This window comes from Giardia intestinalis, chromosome 4, assembly GCF_000002435.2.
Source record: "Giardia intestinalis strain WB C6 chromosome 4, whole genome shotgun sequence".
Taxonomy (NCBI): Eukaryota; Fornicata; order Diplomonadida; family Hexamitidae; genus Giardia; species Giardia duodenalis.
Window position 1 is genome coordinate 622,404 of NC_051859.1, and position 13,742 is coordinate 636,145.

Here is a 13,742-nt window from a genome sequence, read left to right on the forward strand (position 1 = left end):
AAATGGATGGTGCCGACCTTCTGGAGCGCAATATTCGCACAATGCTCGAAGCTTCGTCCCGCAAGGTGCGTGAGGAAGCTGCGGTGCAACTTCAGCTAGCACTTAACGGCGGATCTCTGGCCCCGGAACAGGAGCGTAGTATTCTTGGTGCATACCTCACTCGCTTTCGCGATCCTTCTGAAGCCATGCGTCTTTGCGTTATAGAGATTGTCAGGGGGAGCTTTTCCAACCTTAGTTGTCTGGATGCTATCCTTCCACGTGCAATCCATGAGATTTATACCATCCTCGCCTGCGCACCAGTCACAGAAGTAGAAAAATCCGAGGTTGTTCGGCTGCTCCTTTTGAAGCTGCTGCTTCGGATCATTCACACCTGCAATGAGAGCAATCCCTCTTTGATCGAAAGCCTGTCACTTTTCTTTAAGGAGGTCACAGAAATTCTCAAGGCCCAGATGAAAGACCAGGCACCCGACAATCGCATAATAATCAACAAGTGCTTGTTCAAGCTCTCCAAAACGTATCAAAAGAGAAGCCATCTCTGGAATAAAGAGATAGTTCGCGATGTCACAGTTGCGATGCTAGAAAACTATAGGCACACGGTTTACACCGTCCGCATGACCACCATCGATACTCTATGCAGCATCCATCTTTCCCCAGCATCAGAAGACATAGCCACTCTTGTGGCCCCATACGTCTCCCTGTTTGTTAATGATTCTAATTTTAATGTGCGCCGGTCAGTAGCCACCATGGCTGCTGTATGGCTTGACGAACATATTGATCGGCACGTCTACTTGGACTTTTTCTGTGGGATTCTTTTGTCCTTGGCATTAGACAAGGACATTAACAAAGAGGTATTTGATCTCTTCATAGCTTGTGGAGAGACGTATGAGCGCGAGCATAAAGATGATCTAAGACTCTCCAAAGAGCTTAACCAGCCCCCTGTCATCGTTGGTTATAATAAGTTTCTCCAACGAGTGGCTCCACGTAATTACCTAGAAAATGTCGCTAGATTGATTTCGGGGTCTGAGAGCATAGAGTCTCTAGAGTCGTGCCATCCGCTGCTGCGTTTAGGACTCGGCTGTAGGTGCCTTGCGGAAAAGACAGCTGTTAAAGTCATCAAAGCTGTTCTGGCTGATATTACGGGGTCAAATGACGGCTACAGATCCAAGGCATGTGATATGCTTGCCATGCTTTTAATAACTAATGAGCATAACAATATTCGTTATTCCCCAAGCATTCTGGAGCAATTGATATCATTTTTTGTAGGCGAAAGGATCCGGAATAACGTGCAGGAGCAACTGGACCACATCATGGATCTTGTTTTTTCATTCCTCATTCCACAAGAGATCATTTGCTTTATCCTGAGCTTTTACCGACGAAGCCAGTTGAGTGTTCGACAGCTAGGGGGGCTACTGACCCTCGTTAAAAAGTTTATTGATATTAGAACGTTTTTTATCCTGGAAGGCATACAGTACACCATAAAAGAACATAACTTAGACATAGGGTACATAGTTAAAGTCATCAATGAGATCCTATTGAAGGATAACGTCCTTTACAACGATGATGCATATGTGCAGAGCTGCTTTCAAGGCTCAATCTATTCCATCGTGAAGTACGTAATTCTTCTTTGCAACAATAGTACCAGTGAGGCCTTTGAGGCCAGTTTACGAGAAGTAGGAGAGGGAAAAGATGCTTCTGACGTCTCAGACCTCCTGGCGAAGCTAACTATCTGTATAGTTTCAGCGGAGTCCAAGTCGATACCTGACAACGCCATTGCAGCAGCGCTGGAATCCCCATACGGAACAGCCAAACGCAGCCTCGATCAGCGTCACAAGACATCGGCAGCTTCTCTTGAGGTAGATCTTAATAGATATGAATCCAGGACAATAACAGAACTACTTAAGGCTTATTTTGGGAGGAAGTGCATCGATAACACCATTTTATCCGCCTATTTCACCAAGAGCTTTGACCTTATAAATCTTGACCCCACATCTTACGACTTAGAGAAGCGCATGAGCTTCCTGATGAGAATGATGCTTTCATTTATTTCTGCTGGCTATCAACTGCCTCCAGAAGTCGAGAGCACCATGAGGAGGCTCTTCGTTCAACTTATGCGTTTAACCAATAAGACTGATTATCCTACGTGCATACGTACTGCTGCTTGTCGTTGTGTGTATCTAGTTGTCTCTTGCTTGACACGTACTCTGTCGATGAGCAATCCTAACATGCGATATTTCTTTGCGCAGATCCTACTTGTGTCTACATGGCAGTTTGGTGCGAGAACACCAGAGTGTCTGGAGTACCTTCTACGTGCACTCGCCTCCATGACGAGTAGCCTTACCATTGAGTCCTTTAACCTTCTTGGTCAGGCTCACAAAGATTGTCACGGGACACTCCTAGGCAGAATTGTCAGTAACTTAGATGCAGATACGCCTGGCTGCCGCATCGCTGCCCTCGATATCCTTAAAGGGGTGTATAGATATGTTGACTATGTCCGCACCCTTGAACTATTGTATCAGCTAGTTCAGCGGGTGAATGATTGTGTCAGCAGAATTACTGTGGACTCGCTGCATCTCTGCGGGGAGATCTTATCTTTTCATCACGAAGAAGCAATGAAAAGCCCCAAGAAGATGGCACGTCCTGGCCAAACAAATGTATTGGTGATTGCAAATAAGGAGCTTCTTAAGTTGCTAGTGCTGCACATCGATGACTCCGTCTCTGAGATTTCAGATGCATGCATGGCTTTGCTCAAGCAGATGCGTTGTATGTGTACACAGCTGACATGCTATAACATCAGACAGCTTTGTGAAGAGCGGTTAGAGAGGTGTAGTCGGAGGGCGCTATATTCAGACTTGAAAGCTCTTTATGAAGATGTGCAATCAGAGCCCGCTGCTAACGAAGAGGAGATGCTCTTGACACGAGAGTATGAGGAGGAGGTTGCAAGAAGAGAACGTGAGCGCGAGCGCGAAAACTTAAGTAGTACGCCGAGTCATCCTGACTCCTCCACTCTGGACACCGTGCAAAGACTCAATAAATAAAGAAATATTGATGCGTGAGGATACTCTCAGCTTGATACAGGCAGCTATCGAACGGGTAGAGACCCAACAGACCCAGATTCTGAAGCTTGTGAGCAAATTGAGGACTGCAGAGCCTCTTGGCTTGAGCAACTTTGAGGAAGTTGTAATATCCCTAAATCCGCAGTCAACTTCGTCGTCGCTTTCATATTCTACTTATAGCTCATCATATACTACAGGCCGGAGCCTAGAAGAGGACTCTTAAGACACTTACAGATGCTTTACTCATGCTCCCCTTAATAGCCCTTGACCTTTGTCACTAGCTCCTTCTTTCTGGCGTCTACATCTGCAATGACGGCGGCTTCTATGTCTGTAGATGCATGTCGAATGGCTTCGTGGGCCTCCACTGTCATCTGCACCAAATCATAGGGGCTGATCGGTGTGCCTGCCAGTTTATAGAGCCCGTTGGTGAGCCCTGACTTATCGAGGACTATGGTTGTGCAGCCTGCACAGAGCTCTAGCTCCTCCCGGCAGCAGTCTATGAGGTAGTCGTGCTGAATGCCAGCCCCTTGCTTGTGTTCGTCCTCGCCTCTATCAGAGATATCTTCCATGTTTGCAGCTGAAGAGAGCTGATAGAGTCCTATTCTTCTTTTATCCAAGTGTCCAAATGTAACAGAGAGCGGTATATATCTCATGGTGACCAGTTCGTCCCTCGGTAACCCCATGATGTGCGTGGTAAACTCTTCAACCTGTTTCTTGTTGCACGTGTCAATGCTGGATCCGCGGTAGGCCTGCACATTAGGGATCCCCATGTGATAGATGCTTGTGCCAGCTGCAATGATGCACGCATCCCGAAGTCCGCCGTCGTCTTGGAGGACCTCGACTGAGCAGCGAATGACGAAGTACATGGCGCCAGGTATTATAACGAGAGTATCCTTAGGGACGACCTGGTCGCTTGCGAAGGTGTTATTCAGTAGGTCTGCGAGATTCACATGCTCTATGGTCTCCTTTAATTCGGAAGGGAGATTGCACGTGACAGTAATACGACCGCTTCTGAGCTGTTTCCCAGATAGAATTGCCAGCTTGGAAGACGCAGCGACCTTCGTTTTCCCCTTTTCAACCAGTACAGACCCCCTCGCAGTAAAGAACGAAAGGGAGATGTCTCTCGTCTCACCAATCCCTCTGCCATCTATCCGTGTATCAGTATACAGTATTTCGAGAGCATGGGGGATAGCATTCATTTCTGCCTAACCCTTTGCCTCCGTCAGAAATAAAAACTCAGTGAGGATCATTTTGTGGCACTTTCAAATCCCCCTACTATTAATCCCGTCGATAGCCTTAGCGGATGGCCGCTATGCTAAAAATTAAGGGTGTTCACTTCCAGTTTCCGTTTGAGCCATATCCCTCGCAGATAGAGTATATGAGTTCCCTTATTACGGCCCTGAATAAGAAGGAAAATGCCTTGTTGGAAAGCCCGACAGGCACCGGAAAGACACTTTCTCTGCTTATTCCCGCAATAGCTTATCAGGAACAATGTATTAGCTTTCTAAGTCTAGTAACCTCGCTTTTGAAGAAGTGCAAAGCTGGAGCAATCATAGCAGAGCCTACTGGAGCACCTACGTTATCTAGCAGTGCACCGCTAATGCCGCCAGACGTGGGTAAGCTTTTAGAGTGGACAGATCAAACGTTAGACTTTCGAGACAGTGTCATCATAGATAGCAAGCTCAAAAATATAAGGCTCAATGATACAGCTAGGTGGGTAGCAGAACGACCTCCACCCAAGATTCTTTATGCTGCCAGGACCCATGCACAGATAGAACAGGCCATAAGACAACTAAAGAAGCATGTGACCATCTCTGATGCATCAGGTGACAGCAGATCTTTCTTATTATGGCCTATCGCCATGCTAGGAAGCCGCCGTATATTCTGCATAAACGAAAGAGCACACACTTATGCTGCAGCTGCAAATATCACACTAGGTATGGCATGCAAGAAACTTTGCGACGACAGACAGTGTAGATATTACTCTAGTGACGGAGATAGTGATGATCTTGCACAGAAATACAGGGAGTATTACTGTGAGAATAGTAATGGGCGATTGGATGATTTAGAAGACTTCCTGGGATACTGTAAGAACGAATCAAGGTGTCCATACTATTTGGGAAGAGCTCTCGTGCCACAGGCTAGGGTGGTTACTGCCCCTTATAACTATATACTCTCCAGTAAGAACAGGACATCCGAGCTTTCTTCTATGCTTCGAAATAGCATACTCCTTGTAGATGAAGGTCACAATATCGGCCAAGCATGCTGTGATACTTTTTCTGGCAGTGTTACTACTGACGCTCTTTTGAAGGCCTCCGAGGAAATTCAGTACTTACAGAAGGTAGCAGCAGCACAGCGGATGGGACCCGGTAATAAGGCTGCAACAATAGAGTTAGAGGGAAATTGGCTTTCAAAGACTAATCCTTGTGGACCCGCCACCTCCTACACAGGGCTCCATGAGCCCAAAACAAAACTTATTCGGCAGTCAGTGACACGCCTCTACAGCTTATCGGATGCTCTGCCGCCGCAATCAGACATTGATGTGATATTCAATTTGATTAACCTCGTTTCAAAATACTTTGTAGACAAGCTTGCAGAGATAAGTGGGAATGCGCCCTTCAGCTTTGCCGTTCACGATCTTTCTAAAAAAGTTTATGAGCTGCTCTTGGCCACAGACTTCGAGTCTGGTGACCATAGTGCACCGTCAACACGTGTCTCTAGAGCGGCAACCGATATCGAAACTGCCAGATTCTATCTTTCGTCAAAGCCTATAGCAACTCATACAGATGCGGTCCAAACTTTACGCAAGAAACAGCAGCAGTTCTCCCTGTTAATTGACACCCTATCCATCCTCATCCAATGTAACCCAGGCCTAGCGCCAGAGTATGCAGACAAGCCCTTACATTTACTAGAAGCAAGTGATTTCATATTGGCAATCAGTGACATCATGGTCTACTCTCAAACAGGATCTGAATTTTGCTTTGTTGTATCCAAACAGAAAGAAAATGACACTATTTCTAAACCAGCTAAGCCCAAATCTGCATGTAGAATGAGTGAAGTTTTGAATAACGTCATAAGGAAGCATTCGGCTACTACAGTGCCGGCCATATCTAGCCAGGCTGGATGGCAAGTGCACCTACTCTGTATGACTCCAAAATCCATCCTCAAAACCATAGTCCTAGGGGAGAGTGTGCATTCTCTCGTCTTGACAAGTGGAACCCTAGCGCCCTTCTCGGCGCTCCAAGCAGAGCTTGGATTGTCTTTTGGCATATCTGTATCATGTCCTCACATAGTGCCACCCAGTAATTACTTATTTAGGGCTATCACGGCTATAACAGGAACTCCGTTATTGGGTATATATAAAAATAGGGAAAGCAAGTCATATCAGAAACAGTTAGGGTATGCTCTCCAAGCATGCGTACGTGGTGTGGTGGGAGGAACCCTGGTGTTCTTTCCATCATACAAGTATATGGCGCAGGTTCTGGATTCTTGGAAAGCGGACGGTACTGAAGCAGAGCTTAAGTCTAGCACCCATGGAGATCCTCGTGACCTGTTTGTCGAACCATTGAGGCAGCAAGATTGTAACGCAGTGATAAAGAAGTACAGGGATAGCTGTGACGCAGGACGATCCCCGATACTTTTTGTGATTTGCCGCGGAAAACTAGCTGAAGGAATTGACTTCAGCAACAACTACTGCAGATGCGCCCTTGTCATATCACTCCCCTATCCAAACATCTCTGACCCTCTGCTTAAGGCAAAAATGGATTGGCTTGACAAGCACTCTGTTCTGAAGGGAGGTGACTGGTATTCTGTACACGCATATAGGAGTGTCAACCAGGCGTTAGGCCGTGTCCTACGACACAAAGACGACTACGGATGCATGTTCCTCCTAGATCAAAGGTACTCCATAGAGATAAGCAGAAAGCAGCTCTCCGGATGGCTGGCTGATCAACTTGTTTCTACAGAACTGGCTGGGACAGGCGTACAAACGGAGAAAATATTTGCAGAAACACGCGCCTTTTACTCTAAGCGCACATTGTCTTCGTCCCCAGAAAGTGCGAAAGGTAGTAATCCATTTGACAGGATGTCAACTACAAGAAAGCTAGAAGAGCCAATATTTAAAACAAAGGACGAATTGGGCCTTTTGATGCAAGAGTTTTCCAATCCATTGAAGATTAAAAAGGCTACGGAACATTCTACTGCAATCTTGGATGAAACATCATCGGCTACTTATCAGCTACTGACGAAGTTCAAGGGAAGGCTTACGGAAGTAAGATACAAGCAGCTAAAAACTCTTCTGCGTGATGTACAGTTGGTACAGAAAAGCGACCAAAAGAGAGTTCAGAAACTATGCAGTGATCTGGCAATTTTGCTGTATAGCCGTACTTTCTCCCAAGAGGTGAGTGACCTACTCAAGGTTCTAGAGCCTCACGTTGCGTCGGAACTAGAAACCCAGATCAGATTCCTACAGAAACGATCTTAAGCCGCCGTTCTCTCGTTTCTCAGTAACACCAACCTTATTAGCAAAGTATTGACCTACTGAAAAATATCTAGCTTAATGCATAAAAAAGCGTTCACCAATAATCTAACTTTCCAACGAAGTATAGCTATATGTACTTACAGAACTCGGTAGATTTATAGACTAGAAGTGTGGTTCCTTCAGAAGCATGCCCTCTGTACGTATTGATACAATAGTAACGAGTAACCACGTTTCTCGTCAATACGTGCAGCACAGAAATCACTAGAGCTTATAGAGAGCAACAATCCAAGTACGAAGATGGATATCTCACAGTTATGCGCCTCAAAGTAATGTTGATTCACTTGTGATATCCGAGGAACACAGAGCATGTGAGCTAGGCACACAGCAGAGAAACTGGTCGCTTTACTAGCTAAGCTGTCCGAGCAGACGTGCCTGTTGCCCTGCAGAAGACAACTGCTGCACTGCTCAGGTGGAGCGAGCAGCTGAAAGGCCGGTAGATAAGTGTCCCTTATCGCACCGAGGCTGTGGTGCGTGAACGGGGCGAGTGTGCCAATCTTGCTCGGATACATGCGCTGCGACAGTCGAAGACGAGAGTCTATGTCTCCACACATAAGGGAAGCAACAAGTGAGTGCTGCAGCGCGCCCGACTACCGGTGCAAGGGGGACGATGAGGCACCTCTGGCTGCGTTAAGGATGACAGCGTACAGCAGCCCTAGCTCCCGAAGAAGGCCTTTGAGAGCAACCGAGACTCGGGGGCTGAACAAGGGGCAGCATGGTGCGAAGGGCTAACAATTTAACCCGGATTGACTCTAGTGCAACACAACGGTTCTCTCGGACCGCTCTTTGCAGCTTGGGATCCTGGGAAGCGAAGAGACCAGGAAGTCAGGTCATATCCTTACGACCGCAGGCACAACAGAGGACTGTGCAGGCACCCATTCGTCACACAGGGTAGTAAATCGTTAAGGGGGCTCAAGACAGTTGAATCCCACCAGATCTCTCAGCCGACAGCCAGAATGGCGGGTGTCCCCCTACGTTCCACCAGGCAGCGTCAAACATAGCAGAGGTCTGCCGGAAATGCACCAGATGCAGTCAACGCTTTTCTGGGTGTAGTGTTAACAGAATCACACACTACGATGCGCCTCAGACAGGCTCCACCTGGCAGCGGCGCCCCAGAGACGGGCCCCGAGGGACAAAGTATCTCCGGCCCTGTCCCTGCTCCAATGCGAGGGGCCTGTAGACAGAGCCGAGGATGGGGGCCAGTGCTCGGCCTCCTGCTGGTGCGGTGGCGCCGGGAGACCACCGGACCATCGACTCGGCCGCGGCAACCGGCGGAGCGCCCTGGGCTGCTGCTGTGTCCACACGCCTGGAGCGCGCCGCAGCAGCCCGGGATGGGTCCGCAGACAGGCGTGCCGCCCCAGCCGTCCCGGGGGCCGGCTCCTCGTGGCGGGCGGTCCTGCTCCCTTTGACTTTTCAAATGGAGAACGCAGTTATGGACCCTAGCTCTGCTGCAGAAGGTGCCTTATGAGACGCAGCACAATCACACCAAGCGGTATTGGGGCTGAGCACTCCTTGGGACGGGCTCTTGGCGTATCTGAGAGACGCTCGTTGCTGTGCACTGCCTCTTGGGCCTTGGATGCACGTTGTGCAGAGCTGCAGGAGTCGCCCTTGCAGTTGTCGGTGGGCCGTTGATGGAGCCATTGAAAGCTCTGGACCGCTACTGGACCGTACTGTCCCAGTGCACGTGTGGCAGCTTTGATTCGCACTGGATGATCCGTACAGATTGCAACGGAGCCACGAGGTGCACTAGTATGACATACGCATTGAGACAGTCGCAGTTCTGTTCGGCTCAATCCACCTCCTTCTGGCCCTGTGCCGAGATTGCAGATTGCAGAGTAGTGTCAGCGATAGACCCGGTGAGTGTTGATTCCATCAGCGCCTGTGGTCAACGTGCGTCCGAAGGATCAATCAACTGCATCAATCGACGCGGATTGACTGATGTACCGCGAGTATGTTCCTACCAATCTATCAATCGGGCAATGTTTGGCAGTTTTGTTCTCGCGGGGGTACTCGCTCAGATTGCATGGGCAGGAAAAGCAACAGAGCGCGCGGCTCACTGCGCAGATAACACTAATTGCGCAGCAGACGCATGCAACGTTCTGATCGGTGGTAAATTGTATTGCTCTCGATGTAACACAGGATTTGTTCCTATCAATGGACAATGTGCAGACAAAGAAGGTGCAACAGATAAGTGCAAAGATGGCTCCGGAGGCGATACAGCTGATCAGACCTGTGGACAGTGCGCCGAGCAGACTTTCATGTACAAGGGCGGCTGTTACGAAGCAGCCCAGCAGCCCGGACAGACCATGTGTCAGGCGGCAGATGCTGGAGTATGCACACAAGCCGCGCAAGGATACTTCGTGCCGCCGGGCGCAGACGCCTCTCACCAGTCGGTCATACCATGTGGAGACGAAGAGGAAATAACAGTTAAAAACGATAAAAAGTACAAGGGCGTGCTGCACTGCACTCGGTGTAACGCTCCCACAGAAGCAGCAGATGCTAACGCCAAGGCCGCCACGTGTACTGCGTGCGGCGATAGCAAGATCGTCAAGACAGCCAAGGACTCAGCCACCTCCTGCGTGACAGAAGAAGAGTGCACCGGCACCGAAGGGTTCTTCGTGAAAAATGGCGGCACCAAAACCTGTGAGGCGTGTGATCCTGGTTGCAAGACCTGTAAGACCGAGGCTGCGAAGTGCACCTCCTGTAAGGACGACAAGCCGTACCTGAAGAAGGATAATGGCAGCGACACTGGCACGTGCGTCACCGAAGCTGAGTGCAAGACTGGAAACACCCACTACCCCGACGACACTGAGCCGAAGACGTGCAAGACGTGCGCCGAGGGGACCTCCGACGGGTGTGCGACGTGCGAGAAGGGCGCCGATGGAGCAGTCGCCTGCAAGACGTGCGGGTCTAATAAGAAGGTCCAGCCAAACAAGAAGGGGTGCATAGCAAAGTGCCCGGAGACGGTGAGTGCCGAGAAGGATGGCGTTTGTGAGTGCGTCGAGGGCTACGTTCCCGACAACGCGGGCACCGGGTGCACGAAGAAGCCCGACCCCCAGTGCAACACCCCCGGCTGCAAGACGTGCAGTGAGCCGAAGACAAGCAAGGAGGTGTGCACAGAGTGCGAAGACCCCAAGGCCCTCACGCCCACGGGCCAGTGCATCTACGGTTGTGAGCACCTGGAAGGCTACTACGAGGGCACCAGCGAGGGGGGCAAGAAGGCCTGCAAGAAGTGCGAGGTCGAGAACTGCCTCCTGTGCAACGGGCAAGGACAGTGCGAGACCTGCAAGGACGGGTACTACAAGAGCGGAGCCGCCTGTGCCAAGTGCAATACCTCGTGCAAGACGTGCGCGAACGGGAACTCCAACGGGTGCACGAGCTGCGAGCCTAAGCAGGTCCTCAGCTACGAAGGAGAGGGCACGGGGACGTGCAAGCCAGGCTGCAAGCCAGTGAGCGGCGGCAAGGATGGAACGTGCAAGAGCTGCGACCTGAACATAGACGGGACAAGCTACTGTTCTGCCTGTAACGTGGGCACGGAGTATCCAGAGAACGGCGTGTGCGTCAAGAAGTCGGCCCGCACAGCCTCCTGCCAGGCAGAACCGAGCAATGGTGTGTGCGGGACATGTGCAAGGGGCTTCTTCCGCATGAACGGGGGCTGCTACGAAACGACCAAACTCCCTGGAAAGAGCGTCTGTGAGGAGGTAGCATCGGCCGGCGATACCTGTCAGACTCCGGCCGACGGATACAAGCTGAATAATGGCGCGCTCATCACTTGCTCGGCCGGATGTAAGACGTGCACCAGCCAGGACCAGTGCGACACGTGTAAGGCTGGATATGCTAAGGATAGTGGTAACACTAAGAAGTGTGTTCCCTGCGCCACTGGGTGCTCCGAGTGCAATGCGGACGACGCCACCAAGTGCACGGTGTGCGCTGCAGGGTACTACCTGTCCAAAGAAAAGTGTATAGCATGCGACAAGAGCGACGGGGGATCCATCACCGGCGTCGCCAACTGCGCTAGCTGTACTCCCCCAACCAACAATAAAGGGTCTGTCCTCTGCTACCTCATACAGAACACCAACAAGAGCGGTCTCAGCGCGGGCGCTATCGCGGGGATCTCCGTGGCTGTCATCGTCGTTGTGGCTGGTCTCGTAGGGTTCCTCTGCTGGTGGTTCATCTGCAGAGGCAAAGCGTAGATGTACACTTAGGTAGTAAATGCGTCGATGAATTCTGTTTGTAGGTCTGACTCGGAAGTTGCATGAATAACTCAATCTGGCTGTATTAGGAACAGGGACAAACCACAACTAATAGGTTAAAGATTTTCTTCTTCAGTTTTGAGCTCAATTCCAGGGTGGTCTCTGGATCTCTGAACTTGATACGCTGGCCCCCGGGTTTGACGACAGTACTACCTCCCGTCTCAAAAAGCATCACAAAGTGGTTTACAATCACCGATCAGTTAACTATCCCCGACCACGGGAGTCAGCTCTGCCAACTGAGGGGTAACACCGTACTCCACGTCGGTACTGTTGTTGAAGGAGCCCCCACCAACAACGTGCGCCATTATATTGTTGCAGCCCTTGCGGTTCACGTCAGAGAACGGCGTGCCAAAGACGAGGACAACTGCGTCTCCACGCTCCGCCTGCCCTGATTCAAGCGCATGTGTGTCAGCCACACTGATCAGAGTCTTCATGCTGTCAATGTTTCCGGGGTGGAGAACAGGGCGGCATCCCCAGCACATGTGGAGCCACTGGTAGGATCGCTGCTCCGATGTGATGCAAAGGACAGGGCAGTGCGGGAGTTGACGAAGAACACGACCAGTTGAGTTGCCACTCTTCGAGAAAACAATGATTAGTTTCGCTCCAAGCTCTCGAGCGAGTAGACACGCCCCCAGTGCTATGGAATCAGGACGCTTGTGCTCCTTCGAGGTGCGTTGGTTGATATAGTTGTCTGTCAGAACCTGCTTGATAAAGGCCTCAGACTGTTCTGTGGTAGTAAGGATTGAACGGAGGACCTTGACAACGTTGACCGGGTCGTGTCCGGCCGCGGTTTCGGCGGTGACCAACACAGAATTAGCCCCGTCAAAGCACACCGACGCAACATCTGTCACCTCTGCTCTTGTGGGAACGGTGTTCTCGATAAGAGACTCAACCATCTGCGTCGCGACCATTGCCTGGCAGCCGTGATAACGCGCTCGTTCACAGATGTACTTCTGGATAGAGCAAACCTTAGATAGGCATGTTTCGATAGCCAGGTCCCCGCGAGCGACCATGAGCATGTCAGAAAGTAGTGCAATGTCGTCGATGTCAAGGACTGCCGTGGGCTTTTCAATCTTGCTGCATACGCGCGGGCAGAAGCTTGCCGGATTTTCTGCGTGGAGCTTCGCAATGTAATCTCGGGCTTCAATAACGTCAGCCTTAGTCTGCACAAACGAGAGGGCAATCCAGTCCATCCCGAGTCTGCATGCATTTCTGATGTCTCCCAGATCTTTGGGTGATAGTCCACTCAGTGGGAGAATGCGCGTGGGAATGGTTATCCCCTTGCGGGCTCCGAGCTTCCCGCCGGTTTTCACTCTCGTGACGATTCTCATGGCTTGACGATCAACGCTCGTGGCAACCAAACGGATGTAGCCGTCGTTGAGGATGATGTCATCGTTAGGCTCGCAGACAGCAAAGAACTCTTTATGGGGAAGATACACCCTGGACTCATCGCCGTTCACGTTGTTATGATCCAAAGTGAACTCCTGGCCTTCCTTGAGCTCTATACAGTTGTCTGGGTTAGAGAAGCCGGCAATCCTGAGCTTCGGTCCCTGGATATCCCCCATTATTGCGACAGTCTTGCCGGTCAGTTGCATTGCCTGCTGGACTTTGTGGAAAATTTGAGTATGATCGTCTGTGTTGCCATGAGAGAAGTTGATGCGAATAATATCGGCACCTGCCCTGATCATTCCTGCTATGACCTCAACGTTGAACGAAGACGGGCCCAGCGTGCAGCAAATCTTCACGCGATTGAAGTGCGGGTGATTCTTATCCACACCTTTGAGGCCCTGCTCGACGAGCTTCTTGAGGTTTGTGAGGTTGTACTCGGTGATCTGATTTGCTGTAAACTTATTGTTAAGCATGGTCGCTCCCCGACTTTTGGCTGATGCCTACTTTAAA

At 50.3% G+C, this 13,742-nt stretch overlaps 6 protein-coding genes across 6 annotated transcripts; 3 read left to right on the forward strand and 3 right to left on the reverse strand.

The window, feature by feature from the left end:
* Positions 1-2: 2 nt before the first annotated feature.
* GL50803_0013988 (uncharacterized protein) lies at positions 3-3,035 on the forward strand (the record flags this gene model as incomplete). Its single annotated transcript, XM_001709470.1, has 1 exon — positions 3-3,035. One exon carries the CDS (start codon positions 3-5, stop codon positions 3,033-3,035), a length of 3,033 nt encoding a protein of 1,010 aa, XP_001709522.1.
* Positions 3,036-3,307: 272 nt separating this feature from the next.
* On the reverse strand, positions 3,308-4,252 carry GL50803_005632 (putative Exosome complex exonuclease; the record flags this gene model as incomplete). The annotated part of the gene is made up of 1 exon (XM_001709472.1): positions 3,308-4,252. The coding sequence occupies one exon, from the start codon at positions 4,250-4,252 to the stop codon at positions 3,308-3,310; it is 945 nt and encodes a 314-aa protein (XP_001709524.1).
* A 104-nt stretch (positions 4,253-4,356) lies between these two features.
* GL50803_005631 (TFIIH basal transcription factor complex helicase subunit) lies at positions 4,357-7,536 on the forward strand (the record flags this gene model as incomplete). Its single annotated transcript, XM_001709474.1, has 1 exon — positions 4,357-7,536. One exon carries the CDS (start codon positions 4,357-4,359, stop codon positions 7,534-7,536), a length of 3,180 nt encoding a protein of 1,059 aa, XP_001709526.1.
* Positions 7,537-7,712: 176 nt separating this feature from the next.
* On the reverse strand, positions 7,713-8,144 carry GL50803_005629 (uncharacterized protein; the record flags this gene model as incomplete). Its single annotated transcript, XM_001709475.1, has 1 exon — positions 7,713-8,144. The coding sequence occupies one exon, from the start codon at positions 8,142-8,144 to the stop codon at positions 7,713-7,715; it is 432 nt and encodes a 143-aa protein (XP_001709527.1).
* A 1,425-nt stretch (positions 8,145-9,569) lies between these two features.
* On the forward strand, positions 9,570-11,783 carry GL50803_00137618 (VSP; the record flags this gene model as incomplete). The annotated part of the gene is made up of 1 exon (XM_001709476.2): positions 9,570-11,783. The coding sequence occupies one exon, from the start codon at positions 9,570-9,572 to the stop codon at positions 11,781-11,783; it is 2,214 nt and encodes a 737-aa protein (XP_001709528.2).
* A 260-nt stretch (positions 11,784-12,043) lies between these two features.
* Positions 12,044-13,705, reverse strand: GL50803_0017143 (Pyruvate kinase; the record flags this gene model as incomplete). The annotated part of the gene is made up of 1 exon (XM_001709477.1): positions 12,044-13,705. The coding sequence occupies one exon, from the start codon at positions 13,703-13,705 to the stop codon at positions 12,044-12,046; it is 1,662 nt and encodes a 553-aa protein (XP_001709529.1).
* Positions 13,706-13,742: the final 37 nt, after the last annotated feature.